The sequence below is a fragment of the Lipophrys pholis genome (assembly GCF_963383615.2).
Source record: "Lipophrys pholis genome assembly, chromosome: 21".
NCBI classification, from domain to species: domain Eukaryota; kingdom Metazoa; phylum Chordata; class Actinopteri; order Blenniiformes; family Blenniidae; genus Lipophrys; species Lipophrys pholis.
In genome coordinates, this window is record NC_137649.1 from 905,509 (window position 1) to 924,808 (window position 19,300).

The window sequence follows — 19,300 nt, forward strand, 5'->3', positions numbered from 1 at the left end:
CCCTAATAACCACAACGTCACCTAATAACCACTACGTCCCCTAATAACCACTACGTCCCCTAATAACCACAACGTCACCTAATAACCACAACGTCCCCTAATAACCACAACGTCACCTAATAACCACTACGTCCCCTAATAACCACAACGTCACCTAATAACCACAACGTCCCCTAATAACCACAACGTCACCTAATAACCACTACGTCCCCTAATAACCACAACGTCACCTAATAACCACTACGTCCCCTAATAACCACTACGTCCCCTAATAACCACAACGTCACCTAATAACCACTACGTCCCCTAATAACCACTACGTCACCTAATAACCACTACGTCACCTAATAACCACAACGTCACCTAATAACCACAACGTCCCCTAATAACCACGTCAACGTCACCTAATAACCACAACGTCACCTAATAACCACTCCAATAGAGAAAACACTCCTGATAGAGAAAACACTCCAATAGAGAAAACACTCCCGATAGAGAAAACACTCCAATACACAAAACACTTCCGAAAGAGAAAACACTCCAATAGAGAAAACACTCCCGATAGAGAAAACACTCCAATAGAGAAAACACTCCAATAGAGAAAACACTCCCGATAGAGAAAACACTCCAATAGAGAAAACACTCCAATAGAGAAAACAATCCCCGATAGAGAAAACACTCCAATAGAGAAAACACTCCCGATAGAGAAAACACTCCAATAGAGAAAACACTCCCCGATAGAGAAAACACTCCAGATAGACAAAACACTCCCGATAGAGAAAACACTCCAATAGAGAAAACACTCCCCGATAGAGAAAACACTCCAATAGAGAAAACACTCCAATACACAAAACACTTCCGAAAGAGAAAACACTCCAATAGAGAAAACACTCCCCGATAGAGAAAACACTCCAGATAGAGAAAACACTCCAATAGAGAAAACACTCCCCGATAGAGAAAACACTCCAGATAGAGAAAACACTCCAATAGAGAAAACACTCCCCGATAGAGAAAACACTCCAGATAGAGAAAACACTCCAACAGAGAAAACACTCTGATAGAGAAAACACTCCCCGATAGAGAAAACACTCCAATAGAGAAAGCACTCCCGATAGAGAAAACACGCCCCGATAGAGAAAACACTCCAATACACAAAACACTTCCGAAAGAGAAAACACTCCAATAGAGAAAACACTCCCCGATAGAGAAAACACTCCAGATAGAGAAAACACTCCAATAGAGAAAACACTCCCCGATAGAGAAAACACTCCAGATAGAGAAAACACTCCAATAGAGAAAACACTCCCCGATAGAGAAAACACTCCAGATAGAGAAAACACTCCAACAGAGAAAACACTCTGATAGAGAAAACACTCCCCGATAGAGAAAACACTCCAATAGAGAAAGCACTCCCGATAGAGAAAACACTCCCCGATAGAGAAAACACTTCCGATTGAGAAAACACTCCCGATAGAGAAAACACTTCCGATAGAGAAAACACTCCCGATAGAGAAAACACTCCCCGATAGAGAAAACACTCCAATAGAGAAAACACTCCCGATAGATAAAACACTCCAATAGAGAAAACACTCCCGATAGAGAAAACACTCCAATAGAGAAAAAACTCCAATAGAGAAAACACTCCCGATAGAGAAAACACTCCAATAGAGAAAACACTCCAATAGAGAAAACAATCCCCGATAGAGAAAACACTCCAATAGAGAAAACACTCCCGATAGAGAAAACACTCCAATAGAGAAAACACTCCCCGATAGAGAAAACACTCCAGATAGACAAAACACTCCCGATAGAGAAAACACTCCAATAGAGAAAACACTCCCCGATAGAGAAAACACTCCAATAGAGAAAACACTCCAATACACAAAACACTTCCGAAAGAGAAAACACTCCAATAGAGAAAACACTCCCCGATAGAGAAAACACTCCAGATAGAGAAAACACTCCAATAGAGAAAACACTCCCCGATAGAGAAAACACTCCAGATAGAGAAAACACTCCAATAGAGAAAACACTCCCCGATAGAGAAAACACTCCAATAGAGAAAGCACTCCCGATAGAGAAAACACGCCCCGATAGAGAAAACACTCCAATACACAAAACACTTCCGAAAGAGAAAACACTCCAATAGAGAAAACACTCCCCGATAGAGAAAACACTCCAGATAGAGAAAACACTCCAATAGAGAAAACACTCCCCGATAGAGAAAACACTCCAGATAGAGAAAACACTCCAATAGAGAAAACACTCCCCGATAGAGAAAACACTCCAGATAGAGAAAACACTCCAACAGAGAAAACACTCTGATAGAGAAAACACTCCCCGATAGAGAAAACACTCCAATAGAGAAAGCACTCCCGATAGAGAAAACACTCCCCGATAGAGAAAACACTTCCGATTGAGAAAACACTCCCGATAGAGAAAACACTTCCGATAGAGAAAACACTCCCGATAGAGAAAACACTCCCCGATAGAGAAAACACTCCAATAGAGAAAACACTCCCGATAGATAAAACACTCCAATAGAGAAAACACTCCCCGATAGAGAAAACACTCCCGATAGAGAAAACACTCCAATAGAGAAAACACTCCCCGATAGAGAAAACACTCCCGATAGAGAAAACACTCCGATAGAGAAAACAATCCTGATAGATAAAACACTCCAATAGAGAAAACACTTCAACAGAGAAAACACTCCAATCGAGAAAACACTCCCGATAGAGAAAACACTCCAATAGAGAAAACACTTCAACAGAGAAAACACTCCCGATAGAGAAAACACTCCAATCGAGAAAACACTCCCCGATAGAGAAAACACTCCCGATAGAGAACACACTCCGATAGAGAAAACACTCCTGATAGATAAAACACTCCAATAGAGAAAACACTCCTGATAGATAAAACACTCCAATAGAGAAAACACTCCAGATAGAGAAAACACTCCTGATAGATAAAACACTCCGATAGAGAAAACACTCCTGATAGATAAAACACTCCTGATAGATAAAACACTCCAATAGAGAAAACACTCCAGATAGAGAAAACACTCCAATAGAGAAAACACTCCCCGATAGAGAAAACACTCCAGATAGAGAAAACACTCCAACAGAGAAAACACTCTGATAGAGAAAACACTCCCCGATAGAGAAAACACTCCAACAGAGAAAACACTCTGATAGAGAAAACACTCCCCGATAGATAAAACACTTCCGATAGAGAAAACACTTCCGATAGAGAAAACACTCCAATAGAGAAAACACTCCCGATAGAGAAAACACTTCCGATAGAGAAAACACTCCCGATAGAGAAAACACTCCCCGATAGAGAAAACACTCCCAATAGAGAAAACACTCCCCATTAGAGAAAACACTCCAATAGAGAAAACACTCCCGATAGAGAAAACACTTCCGATAGAGAAAACACTTCCGATAGAGAAAACACTCCCGATAGAGAAAACACTCCCCGATAGAGAAAACACTCCCAATAGAGAAAACACTCCCCATTAGAGAAAACACTCCAATAGAGAAAACACTTCCGATAGAGAAAACACTCCCCGATAGAGAAAACACTCCAATAGAGAAAACACTCCCGATAGATAAAACACTCCAATAGAGAAAACACTCCCCGATAGAGTAAACACTCCCGATAGAGAAAACACTCCAATAGAGAAAACACTCCCGATAGATAAAACACTCCAATAGAGAAAACACTCCCCGATAGAGGAAACACTCCAATAGAGAAAACACTCCCCGATAGAGAAAACACTCCCGATAGAGAAAACACTCCGATAGAGAAAACAATCCTGATAGATAAAACACTCCAATAGAGAAAACACTTCAACAGAGAAAACACTCCAATCGAGAAAACACTCCCGATAGAGAAAACACTCCAATCGAGAAAACACTCCCGATAGAGAAAACACTCCAATAGAGAAAACACTTCAACAGAGAAAACACTCCAATCGAGAAAACACTCCCGATAGAGAAAACACTCCAATCGAGAAAACACTCCCCGATAGAGAAAACACTCCCGATAGAGAACACACTCCGATAGAGAAAACACTCCTGATAGATAAAACACTCCAATAGAGAAAACACTCCAGATAGAGAAAACACTCCTGATAGATAAAACACTCCAATAGAGAAAACACTCCAGATAGAGAAAACACTCCAATAGAGAAAACACTCCAATCGAGAAAACACTCCAATCGAGAAAACACTCCCGATAGAGAAAACACTCCCCGATAGAGAAAACAATCCTGATAGATAAAACACTCCAATAGAGAAAACACTTCAACAGAGAAAACACTCCAATCGAGAAAACACTCCCCGATAGAGAAAACACTCCCCGATAGAGAAAACAATCCTGATAGATAAAACACTCCAATAGAGAAAACACTTCAACAGAGAAAACACTCCAATCGAGAAAACACTCCCGATAGAGAAAACACTCCAATCGAGAAAACACTCCCGATAGAGAAAACACTCCAATAGAGAAAACACTTCAACAGAGAAAACACTCCAATCGAGAAAACACTCCCGATAGAGAAAACACTCCAATCGAGAAAACACTCCCGATAGAGAACACACTCCAATAGAGAAAACACTCCTGATAGATAAAACACTCCAATAGAGAAAACACTCCAGATAGAGAAAACACTCCTGATAGATAAAACACTCCGATAGAGAAAACACTCCTGATAGATAAAACACTCCTGATAGATAAAACACTCCAATAGAGAAAACACTCCAGATAGAGAAAACACTCCAATAGAGAAAACACTCCCCGATAGAGAAAACACTCCAGATAGAGAAAACACTCCAACAGAGAAAACACTCTGATAGAGAAAACACTCCCGATAGAGAAAACACTTCCGATAGAGAAAACACTCCCCGATAGAGAAAACACTCCAATAGAGAAAACACTCCCGATAGATAAAACACTCCAATCGAGAAAACACTCCCCGATAGAGTAAACACTCCCGATAGAGAAAACACTCCAATAGAGAAAACACTCCCGATAGATAAAACACTCCAATAGAGAAAACACTCCCCGATAGCGAAAACACTCCAATAGAGAAAACACTCCCCGATAGAGAAAACACTCCCGATAGAGAAAACACTCCCGATAGAGAAAACACTCCGATAGAGAAAACAATCCTGATAGAGAAAACACTCCGATAGAGAAAACACTCCCCGATAGAGAAAACACTCCCCGATAGAGAAAACACTCCAATAGAGAAAACACTTCAACAGAGAAAACACTCCAATCGAGAAAACACTCCCGATAGAGAAAACACTCCAATCGAGAAAACACTCCCCATAGAGAAAACACTCCAATAGAGAAAACACTCCCCGATAGAGAAAACACTCCCGATAGAGAAAGCACTCCAATAGAGAAAACACTCCAATGGAGAAAACACTCCCCGATAGAGAAAACACTCCCGATAGAGAAAGCACTCCAATAGAGAAAACACTCCAATGGAGAAAACACTCCTGATAGATAAAACACTCCAATAGAGAAAACACTCCAATCGAGAAAACACTCCCGATAGAGAAAACACTCCAATCGAGAAAACACTCCCGATAGAGAAAACACTCCAATAGAGAAAACACTCCCGATAGAGAAAACACTCCAATAGAGAAAACACTCCCCGATAGAGAAAACACTCCCGATAGAGAAAGCACTCCAACAGAGAAAACACTCCGATAGAGAAAACATTCCCCAATAGAGAAAACACTCCAATGGAGAAAACACTCCAATAGAGAAAACACTCCCCAATAGAGAAAACACTCCCAATAGAGAAAACACTCCAATAGAGAAAACACTCCCGATAGAGAAAACACTCCAATAGAGAAAACACTCCCCGATAGAGAAAACACTCCCCGATAGAGAAAAAACTCCAATAGAGAAAACACTTCCGATAGAGAAAACACTCCCGATAGAGAAAATACTTCTCGATAGAGAAAACACTCCCCGATAGAGAAAACACTCCCCAAAAGAGAAAACACTCCAATAGAGAAAACACTTCCCGATAGAGAAAACACTCCAATAGAGAAAACACTCCCCGATAGAGAAAACACTCCAATAGAGAAAACACTCCCCGATAGAGAAAACACTCCAATGGAGAAAACACTCCCCAGTAGAGAAAACACTCCCGATAGAGAAAACACTCCTCAATAGAGAAAACACTCCAATAGAGAAAACACTCCTCTAGTTTTATTTCACTGAGGCTTTACTGAAGTCTCACTCTGTGAAGGCTTCGTCTGGGATCTTGCCCTCCGTCTGTTAAGAAAGGATCAAGTGTTTCAGAGTTTTGGCACTACAACAATGTTTATAAAACAAGTTAAGAGGAAACAATGGAGATATTAATGTCACCTTTAAATGAGTGAAGTCCTGTGCTGCCCTGTGGAAGTCCCACTGGTTTTCCTGCAGACACCTGCCAGAGGAAACAAGTGGGGAGATATTCACAGCTCATCTTGCCTCATCCAGGCCAAGTGGGCAAAAAAAGAGGACCTACTGTTGGGACCACTCCAGTTTCATCCCCGACTTCTGTGAGAAGACGGCGAGCATCTCCTGCTGCAGGGCAGTGAGGGTGGGGACGGAAGTGGAAGATGGAGTCGGGGCAGGAGCCACAGACGCTCGGGGGATCTCCTCAGTGGCCATTGGAATGGAAAGCTGGTCATTGGTGATGCGCAGACTGTCAGGAGGAACACAGAAGACCATCAATGAGGAGGATTTGAAGGGTTTTTTAACCACTTGTCCGCTAGAAGTTTACAAATTCCACAAACTGCCTCATTGTTGGGTCACAATGTCCTGCTCTGTCAGGGTGACTTGGATTAGGGCAAAAGGAAGTGTGGAGTACAATCACACCTCATTTAGCTGCTGGAGTTACTGAGCAGTGACTGATGGTAAAGTCAAGGAGATCAAATGTCTTTTCACTGCAGTTCAAAACATGAACAACACTAAGGCAAATATAAAACTATCAGTTCTATTTGGAGTCACACAAGCTAAAATAATAACACAAATATGTTTCTATCTGGAACCAAATGAAAGAACTTTGGGCCCGAGTCTTTGAGTGAATAGTTGATCGTTGCCATCACTGTTAGCTGATGTTAAATGTGTATTAAATGCATTTTACAGAGCTATTTTGCTTAAATTGACTTGAATCAAATATATTTCTCCATCCGACTGCAGACATTCTATGAAGCCACAAAGCTGTGTTCTCTGTATTTCAGAGACTAGACCCTTCCTGCATTGGTTTGATGAAGAAAAACAAATAAATTACAAGTCTCATCACTGTATGTTCACTGCAAAGAGCTTCTTGTTCAAAGCTGAAACAGAGAAAATGAGTTTGTCCTTCACAGTTAAATTGATGGAGGACAACAGGAGGACAATGCAAGCAGCTGGGAGCTCTGTACTTACCCAGAATTCTCTGCTGGGACTGTGATGAAAGCTCGAGAGAAGGCCATGGTGGTATCCCGAGCTTTACCATCAACAGCAACTGAAATACAGACATGAGCAACAATGATGAAGTGAAACAGCCCCAGAGGGAAAGAATGGAAATGACTCCTCATAAATGGGTTGAAATGACGCACCTTCTTTGAAGACTCCACTGACAGTGAACGATAGTAAGGTGTTCTGTGGGTAGAAAAGATGGAAGCAGAGTAAGAACAAAGACATCAAAGAGTGACAGGGACACGTGGCGCTCTGCAGAATGAAGCGTGGACTCACCGTGCAGGTGTTCACGGCCACGGTGAAAGAAGCCATGTCATGTTGAGTTTTGGGCAACTCATTGAGGAAGGCCACCACGTTCTGCCGTGTGTGTTTCAGCACCTGCTGCTGCATCACTAAAGGCAGGCGCAGTTCAAAGAGGGAAACATTCGAGATCTTCTCACACAGAATGACTGAACTAAGACATGATGAAGGCAAACTCACTCTGGGTGGAGTACGGCGTGATGAGGGAGAAGGATGCTCCATCATGGTAGGCACCCAGGAGAGGCTGTCTGTCCCCCGAGTCGTAAATACTGTAGTACCTGTGACACACATCACAAAGTACTGAGTAACTGCTGTTCACTCCGATCATTCCAATTTAGTGTGGGATGCTTTTCTACACTTTAAAGTGCATTCAAATTGATGCAAACACAATAAAACACTATTTTCTACATGAAAGAGGCAGAACCGTACTGCTGCAGGAACTGCTGGATGAACTCTTTGATTCCATCGGTGCAGACGTCGCTGTCCTGGAAGGTCACAGTGGAAAGATTTGTCAGGTGTTAGAGAGAAAAGAGAAATGTCTTCCTCTAACCAGGAAGAAGTCAACACAGCTTAAAGCGTTGCAGAAAAAGCTCAGCAGGAGTGGAAAGAACACACCCAGTCAAAATACTCAAGGAAACAGTGCCTCAGTTCTAAAGTACTAACACTACTACAACTACATTCAAAATGGCAGATGGATTTTGTGGTGTACTTCAATAAGGAGGCGAGGCAGCGTTTTACCACTTATTATTGGGATCTCTGGGAGCAACATAAACAAGGTGACAGGAGGGGATTAAAGTCTGAAGCACAAAGTTGTGACATGCGCAGTAGGCATAAAAGCTAACTACGGCAAGCCTTCAGGGTCAACCTTAATACATATTAACAGCATTAATACACCACAGATTTCACTTAGAAAGAGCTTTTCCAAACATGAATCAACTGACCTTGCATTGGGGGATGGTGGTGGGCGTTTCCACGTCAGAGCCGGTGGGTGGAGGAAGGTCATTACCATCCTTAAAACAAACATCACAGAGAAACAACATAAGAAAAACATATTCTGGGGATTTGTGTTTTACTGTGTACACTTTGTTTAACAGACATTTCTTGATGTGGAGTCTCTTAATCACAGGTACATTTAATAATCAAGATTATAGAAAAGTTGAATTGTTATGTCAGCTAATTTTCATAACAAATTAAAAAGCACTTTAAATATTGCATTTGTGGTAATTATAGTATCATGTGAAAGGAAAAGTGAAACGTGACCTTTTTTTATCATTCTTGTGATGTAAAATCATATGTGCAAGAAAGTAAGAAAAGCAAGCATGTGGTTTGGCTCCGACAGCAGTCAGGACTGTCTGTCCATTCTAAAATCCAGATATTAAACCTGCGATGTCAAAGTGGTTTTCCTGCTCCAGTGTTTTATGGAATGAGTAAACAATGCAGTTTGAGATGGTTGGTTTTTTCCTGTAAGTATTACTTCTTGTTAGCGATTTAGAAACAAGCTGCACCTCAGAAAGAAAAGACCTGGACTGCAGAGGATTGTATTGAATGACTGAGTGAACTTCTCAACCTCATGTATGAGTATGTTACTGCTTTTACTTTCTCATCCTTTATTGTTTCATTTACTTTTCCTTACTTTCATCAACAGACAAACCAAATGAAATCTGTCAGCTGAAAGTCAAAACGTTTTTCCTGAACATTCAGTCACAGTAGAATATTTCCAGACTTTGTCAAACTCACCTTCAGATGCTCCAAGTCGTCAGGCTTCAGGTCGGAGCGCAGAAATGAGCGGGGAGCGCCGGGGTTCAGGTGCATTTTCACCTGGAAGAACCAAACAAAGACAGATCAGGCACTCATGATACAGCTCAGTCGTTTCAGTCAAAAGGGATTCATAGCAGTGAGTTCAATATAGAGAAACGAGAGGCCAAACTGCAGCTGCAGGAGTTTGTGATGCATTAAAGTACCAAAACACCCCAACGAAAACCTTCATATTGAAAAGGCAAATTTGTTGCTCTTATATTCAAACTCACCTTACAACGTCGGTGGTTGCTGCCTCCTCCACCTCCTCCGCCTCTGGCACCTCCACCTCCTCCCACCTTGCCTCTCCGGCCTCTCCGGCCTCTTCGGCCACCACCTTTCTGCGCTCGTCTTACATCTGGGTCGCTACAGAAGACAAAGAGAATTCACCTTAAAACCTAGAAGCCAAGACGACAAGTCAAGTGTCGAAGCGCTTTTCATACTTTCAGCTGCTTCAGAGCTCTTGACATGCAAGGTGAGCAACTGATGCTTTTCCTCAAATAGACTTCAAGCTTTTGTTGCGTTTCACATGTCCCATTACACGACAACGGCGCTGGAAGCCACTGAAATCACAACTTTTTGAAGATGGCTTCCAAGGTGGAAGATTTCAAAACGTCTTGGACTCCATTGCCGTGTACAAGGGGGAACCATACCTATCTGTGAATGTGTGTCGTTTCATTAGAAACATAATAGCAGCCACTAGCGGCCCAACAGGAATGTTGAATGAAGTAAAGGGACGTCGTTTTCAGAACCACGCCGTGTAAATGTGAAACTTTTCTGAAACAAAAACCTGAAAACTCTGAGTTTTCACTTGACACTTGTCATGTAACCAGGGCCTTGTTCTGTGTTCAAGGGAGGAGTATTCAATAGTTTTCCAGTGAGTTCTTAGCATCTGGTCCAGAAAAACATCTACAGAAAAGCATATATTTATCCTTTCTTCAGCTCAGAGCTCATTTCTCATGTAAATCCACAGCTTTTGGTTTGCTTAGCGTTTGTTAAAGGAAAATAAGTTCTACATGTCTTCAGTCAGCAAGTAAGCAAACAAGACCTTTGGTAGAAAGGTTCCCCTTTTGGAAATCTTGAAGCAAAAAGATGTCTGTGGTAACCTGTGATGAAACCTGTAAGAGATGGTGAGGTGTGAAGGAATTCTAATTGGTCTTGTTATCATGGGGCAGAGCAATGACACAAACACAGAGGAGTTCAAACCACATGAAACTGTTGTTAGTCAAATCACAAACGACAGCAACTGTTTACATACAAGAAGGATAATCAAGGTTTCTGGAAGTATAAACAGGATTTATGGAGGACTAAAACAATCGTAGTTGTGTAGATGTTTACACTGCAATAAAGTGAGGCCTTAAGGCTGAAGGTACCTCAGGGCTTTAATCATTAGGTCACCTATTTAGAGACAAAAGACACTTTTCTTTCAACAGTAACCATGGTGACTTGGCTGGTTGCCATTTCTGAAGTACATCCTGAACATTTAGCTCAAGAGTATGAACAACACACCAAAAAATACAAACTTTTTGTACAAAGTACAAGTGACAAATTCAGTGGAGATTGTTTTTGATGAATAAAGTGAATCAAGTCTTAATTCCTTCCCAATCTAACACAATGGCAGTAATTCAAATGCACCATTTCTATAAGAAACCTAAAGAACAATAACTGTATTGTGACAAATGAGAAAGCTAACCCAGTTCAAATCACACTTTCATGAGAGACGAGGGGCTTTATTTTACAAGAAGAAAGACTCGTCAGTGATGTTCTACTTTCTTCTGTTCAAACCAACAGCTGCACCTCTTGCACCACCAGCTGCCAAGAGGTTCAACCAGATCCTCATTGAATACTTTCATACATATTTTAAAGAAGGCTTTTCACCTCATACCAGGAAGTAGAGTACTGAATGAAATCACAGGGGAATCTTCCAACACTTACTGTTTCCGCTGGACGTTTTGAGAGCTGTTACTCATGATGGCGTCTCCATCACCATCAGTGAGCCTGGAACGCCGTCCAGGACGGTCTCTGTGGGCCCTGTCAGACCTGGGGCTTGAATATGCTAAAAGAAATGACAAACATTCATCCTCAAGAACAAAACATAGAGATTTCTAATGAATTCAAGTTCGCTGCTTTGATTTGCAAAGGATAAGCTGAGGGATAATGAAGCCTGACACTTTCATATACATTCTCTTGGTTTGAACATTTATTTGGACGAATGTACTCGAAGTCGGTTTTGCATTTTTGGCTCTTAATAATTAAAATTTTCAACTGAATCACCCTCTTCTTTTACAATTACCTTTCCTGTTTAGAAGGTTTCAGCTGCTATTTGGCAGCGATTTATTTTTCTCCATGTTCCCTGAGGTGGAAGTTTGGTTCTGAATTCCTAAGCCTGTAGTCACAGTCGTGAATTACAACATTGGGCTGTCCTAACATAAACATTGAGCACTCATGAGATTTAAAATTAAATCTTAGCACTAAGGTAATCTACAAATGGAGGAAAAAATGAGAAGGGCTGTTAAATATATCATTTCCCCCAAAATAGTGGAAATGGTGATGGTTCCAATAAAGCCCAAGATTAAACAGGAAAACAGATTTTCTCTTTCTGGCCTCAGCCTTTTGTTTCTTCTCATTATCAAACTGAGCATCTGATCACCAAACAGCCATTTTCTATTGTGACTGTCAAGCATGGAGCTCATTAGGTGACATAATGAGATGGCAGAGTCCTGGACACAATGTTACTTACCTCTTCGAGTCATGATATCGGTGCTGCTGACTTCTGTTCTCACAGTGAAGTCAATTAATACGTTGAGTCCAAGCAGGGAGAACTTTTCTTCTGCTTCAATACACAAAATAACCCTAACGCATGTGGCATTAACAAAGGTATTTCTGAGTTATATAGCACTCAGAGATCAAAGGAGAGCAAAAGAGAGCAAAGGAGGGCAAAGGAGAGCAAAGGAGATCAAATGAGTGAACATTTGATCAAAGGAGAGCAAAGCAGATCAAAGGAGAGCAAAGCAGATCAAAGGAGAGCAAAGGAGAGGCTCCTTACTTTACACCTTACTGCTCATAATTAGACTAAAATATCAACAAAAAAACAGATTGTTATTTCCTGCATGTCAACCTCTCTTCTGTTTATCATCCATTTTGAATTGATGCCAGTTGATTTGATATGATCTCAGGTCTGCAGAGTTAGAATTGATCTTGAAATACTCTCTTCTGTCCGATGTTAACACTGACTACAGGGTGTGTGGAGTGGCATCAGGTTATCAACTGAGGTTTGACTGCTCTATTAGGTATCCTGGTCTAAATGAGCTGGACCTGCTGCTTGCAGTGTCAATAATCTGACAAGTGACATCACGGCCAAGTCTAGACTTTAAATGGGCTGACAGAGTCTCTGCATCAAGATCAGGAGTGGATTTAGTGGCAAAAGCACTCACCAGTTTCATCCCAATCACTTTGATATTTCCATGCACACCCCTACCAACAAGGGTCTTGGGTCTTGCTGGAGGCGTCTCTATTGTGCGCTGCCTGTCCCGGGTGCTCTGTTCTCTGCCGTCATTTCTCAGACGCCAGCCTTGCTTCACAACTTTGCTCCACTTTGGTGAGCTTTGTGGTGCTCCTGCGGGGCTCACTCCTGCGGGGCTCACTCCTGCGGGGCTCACTCCTGCGGGGCTCACTCCTGCGGGGCTCACTCCTGCGGGGCTCACTCCTGCGGGGCTCACTCCTGCGGTCACGGTTGAAGCTCTCACAGCGGCGTTGGAGCAAATGTTGGAGCCCACCACTGGGGACTCCACAAAAGAAGCTGCGGTAACTCTGCCCAGATCCTCCTCACCAAGTCTTTGACCCAGAGGAGAGGCTCCAGGGAGTGAGGCCTCACTGCCATGTGCGATGACGCTGGGCGTAGCCCTGTGTTGCCCTCCGTCATGTCCTGGTTTCAGATGGTGACTAAAAGCAGCAACTCTGTGCTCAGTAGTGGAGGTCATTTCATGCAGCCCCTCGCTGACACCAGCTTGTAGTTTCACTCCAGGTCTGAGCGCAGACATTTCACTCTGGAGCCGCTCCATGTTACTCTATAAGTTGGACTAATCTATGCTGTTAGAGGTGACAGGCGGTCGCTCATCCAAATAGTGGGAGGTGTTCTCCACTCGTTCAAAAGCTTGAAGCAACTTTTAATGTTGTTGATGTTTTTCTGATCTCCTTTAAAAGCCACACATCTTTGTTTGGTGTCAGGACCGAGTTCAAACAGCCTCGTTCTTCAGGATTCAATCCATTTCAAGTCCAACGTGTTGGAAGCTGTTAGAACAAGATGGTCCTGGCTCATTGTTCTCATTCTGACCAGGAGACAGTTTAGAAACTGGTCCTCAACTAGAAGCTTGCCGTCAACAGTCCCATAAAGCACAGGTTTTAAACCTGGCCTGAGATAGTGGAGGAGCCGTCACTCTGAACTCCCGCTCAGCCATCTTGCTCAACTTTTATTGTTGCTGTAGGTCATAGTCAACATTTATTGGTGGATAAATATTTGTACACAGAACTAGTTAGGAATGAGGATTTTTTTAGTTTAAAATCAAATACAATTGCATATCATCATCATCATCATCATCATCATCATCTTTCTTGCAGACACAGGAGTCCATAAAAAAACATTCACAAATACATAAAGCTGAGAATAAAACAGTATAAAAATATCAGAAATAGGATAATCACAGATGAGGAAAATATTAGTATATAGTAAATATCATTGACTGTAAGATGTTTAATACAAGTAGAGATCAAGGTGCAAATATCTTCTCAGAACTTGTTAGAAAAGGGGCGAGACAAAAACACAAGAAATATATTTTCAGGGAGTTCTTTACAGAAGGACCAATTTATATCTACGTCTTTTTTAAAATCTTGCAAGAAAACACATGAAATCTGTGGATTATTTTAAAAGATACTTCTTTTACTTTATTGTTTATTAGGGATGTCCCGATCCGATCGGTAGATATCGGATCGGGGCCGATATTAGTGATTTGTGAGTGATCGGGAATCGGCAAATCCAGCTGATCACCCCGCTGATCTAAAAAAAAAAAAGAACGCAGTCCACAACGTCCCCTAATAACCACTACGTCCTCTAATAACCACAATGTCCCCTAATAACCACAACGTCCCCTAATAACCACTACGTCCTCTAATAACCACAACGTCACCTAATAACCACAACGTCACCTGATAACCACTACGTCCTCTAATAACCACAACGTCACCTAATAACCATAACGTCACCTAATAACCACAACGTCACCTAATAACCACAACGTCACCTAATAACCATAACGTCCTCTAATAACCACAATGTCCTCTAATAACCACAACGTCACCTAATAACCACAACGTCACCTAATAACCACTACGTCCTCTAATAACCACAATGTCCCCTAATAACCACAACGTCACCTAATAACCACTACGTCACCTAATAACCACAACGTCACCTAATAACCAGTACGTCCTCTAATAACCACAATGTCCTCTAATAACCACAACGTCCCCTAATAACCACTACGTCACCTAATAACCACTACGTTCCCTAATAACCACAACGTCCCCTAATAATCACTACGTCCTCTAATAACCACAATGTCCCCTAATAACCACAACGTCACCTAATAACCACTACGTCACCTAATAACCACAATGTCACCTAATAACCACTACGTCCCCTAATAACCACTACGTCCTCTAATAACCACAACGTCACCTAATAACCACTACGTCCTCTAATAACCACTACGTCCTCTAATAACCACAACGTCACCTAATAACCACTACGTCCCCTAATAACCACTACGTCACCTAATAACCACTACGTCCTCTAATAACCACAACGTCACCTAATAACCACTACGTCCCCTAATAACCACTACGTCCCCTAATAACCACTACGTCACCTAATAACCACTACGTCCTCTAATAACCACAACGTCCCCTAATAACCACTACGTCACCTAATAACCAAAACGTCACCTAATAACCACTACGTCACCTAATAACCACTACGTCCCCTAATAACCACAACGTCACCTAATAACCACAACGTCCCCTAATAACCACAACGTCACCTAATAACCACTACGTCACCTAATAACCACTACGTCACCTAATAACCACAACGTCCCCTAATAACCACAACGTCACCTAATAACCACAACGTCACCTAATAACCACTACGTCACCTAATAACCACAACGTCCCCTAATAACCACTACGTCACCTAATAACCACTACGTCACCTAATAACCACAACGTCACCTAATAACCACTACGTCCCCTAATAACCACTACGTCACCTAATAACCACAACGTCCCCTAATAACCACTACGTCACCTAATAACCACAACGTCCCCTAATAACCACTACGTCACCTAATAACCACTACGTCACCTAATAACCACAACGTCCCCTAATAACCACTACGTCACCTAATAACCACTACGTCCTCTAATAACCACAACGTCACCTAATAACCACAACGTCACCTAATAACCACTACGTCCTCTAATAACCACAACGTCACCTAATAACCATAACGTCCTCTAATAACCACAACGTCACCTAATAACCACAACGTCACCTAATAACCACTACGTCCTCTAATAACCACAATGTCCCCTAATAACCACAACGTCACCTAATAACCACTACGTCACCTAATAACCACAACGTCACCTAATAACCAGTACGTCCTCTAATAACCACAATGTCCTCTAATAACCACAACGTCCCCTAATAACCACTACGTCACCTAATAACCACTACGTTCCCTAATAACCACAACGTCACCTAATAACCACTACGTCCCCTAATAACCACTACGTCCTCTAATAACCACAACGTCACCTAATAACCACAACGTCCCCTAATAATCACTACGTCCTCTAATAACCACAATGTCCCCTAATAACCACAACGTCACCTAATAACCACTACGTCACCTAATAACCACAATGTCACCTAATAACCACTACGTCCCCTAATAACCACTACGTCCTCTAATAACCACAACGTCACCTAATAACCACTACGTCCCCTAATAACCACTACGTCACCTAATAACCACTACGTCCTCTAATAACCACAATGTCCCCTAATAACCACAACGTCCCCTAATAACCACTACGTCACCTAATAACCACTACGTCCCCTAATAACCACTACGTCACCTAATAACCACAACGTCCCCTAATAACCACTACGTCACCTAATAACCACAACGTCCCCTAATAACCACTACGTCACCTAATAACCACTACGTCACCTAATAACCACAACGTCACCTAATAACCACTACGTCACCTAATAACCACTACGTCACCTAATAACCACTACGTCACCTAATAACCACAACGTCACCTAATAACCACTACGTCACCTAATAACCACTACGTCACCTAATAACCACTACCAATTTCTATGTGGTCTGTCTTATTCTGCATTTTTGTTGTGTTTGGTGAGTCACAGCGCCCCTAAAGGCCTGGCATGTGTACTACATTTATTTACAAGAGCATTTATGTTTCAGTCATTCTGAGTAGAATTTTGGTTCAATAAGTGAGTTTTACAATAATTTCTAGGTAAACAAAGCTTCTGCCAATAGTGCTTTTAGCTTCAGACATCTTAGTTGATCCAAAAATAGACTATTGAGTATCTTTGCAATAGTAATGTGAGTATCGGATCGGGAAAGTATCGGTATCGGCCGATACTCAATTCTGAAAAATCGGATCGGTATTGGGGGCAAAAAAGTGTGATCGGGACGTCCCTAATATATATTGTGTGGAGGTAGAGAATGATGAGACGGACAGAGGAGTATAGTCGGTTTTTCTTTATTGCCTGCAGCAGCATGACAGTTCACCTGTCAAACATTTCTCTTGTGCGTCACCTCACACCTCCCCGTCACCAACACCGCCACACATCACCGACACACCCATTCCATTCTGCTTAAGAGAACCTCCCTCCAGGTGCAAACCACACAGCCCCCCCGAACAATCAGAATGGCACTACTAAACAACAACAACAAAAATAAATAAATCAAAACAGTTTTTTAGTCCCCTTTGGGAGGTCTGCACACCCGTTCATAACAGCTGCGCTGCACCACCACAGGAGTAGGTGCAGGTACCGGTACTGGGGTTAATGCAGGTTCAGGGGAACCTGTAGCAGCTGACAACTTGGGGGGCGCCCACGTCTCAGGGGCCACCTCCATTGGCTCCTCTGCCATGACATGGGCAGGTTTCAGCCGGTCCACTGAAACCCGGACCCGTTTACCCCCCATGTCCACCACAAAGTTCTTCGGCCCCGCCTCCAGGAGCGTCGTGCCAAATGAACACATATTCAGCTGCCATCAGGTTCTTTGGGACATAGGACCGGGGCATGCAGTGATGGACTGGAACCGGGCCGAACATGTGGGCCGCCTCCTTGACAACTGGCTTCCTGGCTGTAACCATCCAGAGTTCTGATGGTTCTGGCAGGATCTCTCCGGGGACCCGCAGAGGCTGTCCAAACAGCAGCTCTGCAGACGACGACTGGAGATCTGTTCCGCTGCAGCCCCACTGCAGTCGACCGCGCAGCCCAAATTTTGTGACTGTGCACGCTGACTACTCGGGCTCCAGAGCTACTGGACGCTTGCGTGAAGAGATCCTCCGTTTCCCGTCTGAACAATCACAATTCAAAATCAAATAAAGATCCAGAGGCTCAAAATGCCTGAACTGAAACATAAACTACTTTCGGAAAGGTGGAGAACGCCGGGCAGCAGAAGTAGAGATATTTTTGGGATCGTTATGGAGCAATATGGATTGTTACGTTACGTTATGGAGTGTTGATTGTTACGTTACGTTATGGAGCGTTATGGAGCATTACATTACGTTATGGAGCGTTGATTGTTACATTCCGTTCCATTCCGTTCCGTTATGGAGCGTTATGGATCGTTACGTTATGTTATGGAGCATTATGGATTGTTAAGGAGCATTACGTTACGTTACGTTACGTTACGTTACGTTACGTTACGTTACGTTACGTCACGTTACGTTACGTCACGTTACGTTACGTTACGTTACGTTACGTTACGTTACGTTACGTTACGTTACGTTACGTTACGGAGCGTTACAGAGCGTTACGGAGCGTTACGGAGCGTTACGGAGCGTTACGTTACGGAGCGTTACGTTATGGAGCGTTACGTTATGTTATGGAGCATTATGGATTGTTAAGGAGCATTACGTTACGTTATGGAGCATTACGTCACGTTGCAGAGCGTTACTTTACGTTATGCAGCACTCATGGAAGTGAACCCAGAGTGTAGTATGGATGAAATCATGTTCACACCTGCGACCTGCTCACGGTCGCAGACGAGCCCTGCGGTGAGCATGAAGGAGCCTTAAGTCACCACATAGCATTCACATGTTAAACTCCAAAAATAGCTGAGAACTTTATCCAACTGTCAGGCTCACAGAATAAAATTGGTCTTAGATATGGAAAAGATGTTTTCACATGTGAATAGAGGACTCACGTGGAAACGTTTTGAAATGAAAATCACCAGTGTTGAGAAAGTTCCGTTTCTACAGGAACTAGTTCAAAGTTCAGTTCACAAATACTGAAATGAACTAGTTCAGTTCATAGTTCTAAATTCACAGTTTGAAAAATGAACTAGTTCATGGTTCTTTTTTTTTCCAATATGTTGCTGCGAGCTATTACCCTCAGAATATTGGC

General features: G+C 42.4%; 1 protein-coding gene across 1 annotated transcript; it reads right to left on the reverse strand.

Moving 5' to 3' along the window:
• Nucleotides 1–6,264: 6,264 nt before the first annotated feature.
• LOC308126556 (nuclear RNA export factor 1-like) lies at nucleotides 6,265–17,927 on the reverse strand (the record flags this gene model as incomplete). The annotated part of the gene is given in 11 exon segments (XM_080491057.1): nucleotides 6,265–6,303; nucleotides 6,397–6,457; nucleotides 6,539–6,718; nucleotides 7,444–7,522; nucleotides 7,617–7,659; nucleotides 7,753–7,947; nucleotides 7,949–8,054; nucleotides 8,206–8,261; nucleotides 8,718–8,786; nucleotides 9,514–9,594; nucleotides 17,670–17,927. Coding segments are annotated over 11 exon segments (1,167 nt in total).
• Nucleotides 17,928–19,300: the final 1,373 nt, after the last annotated feature.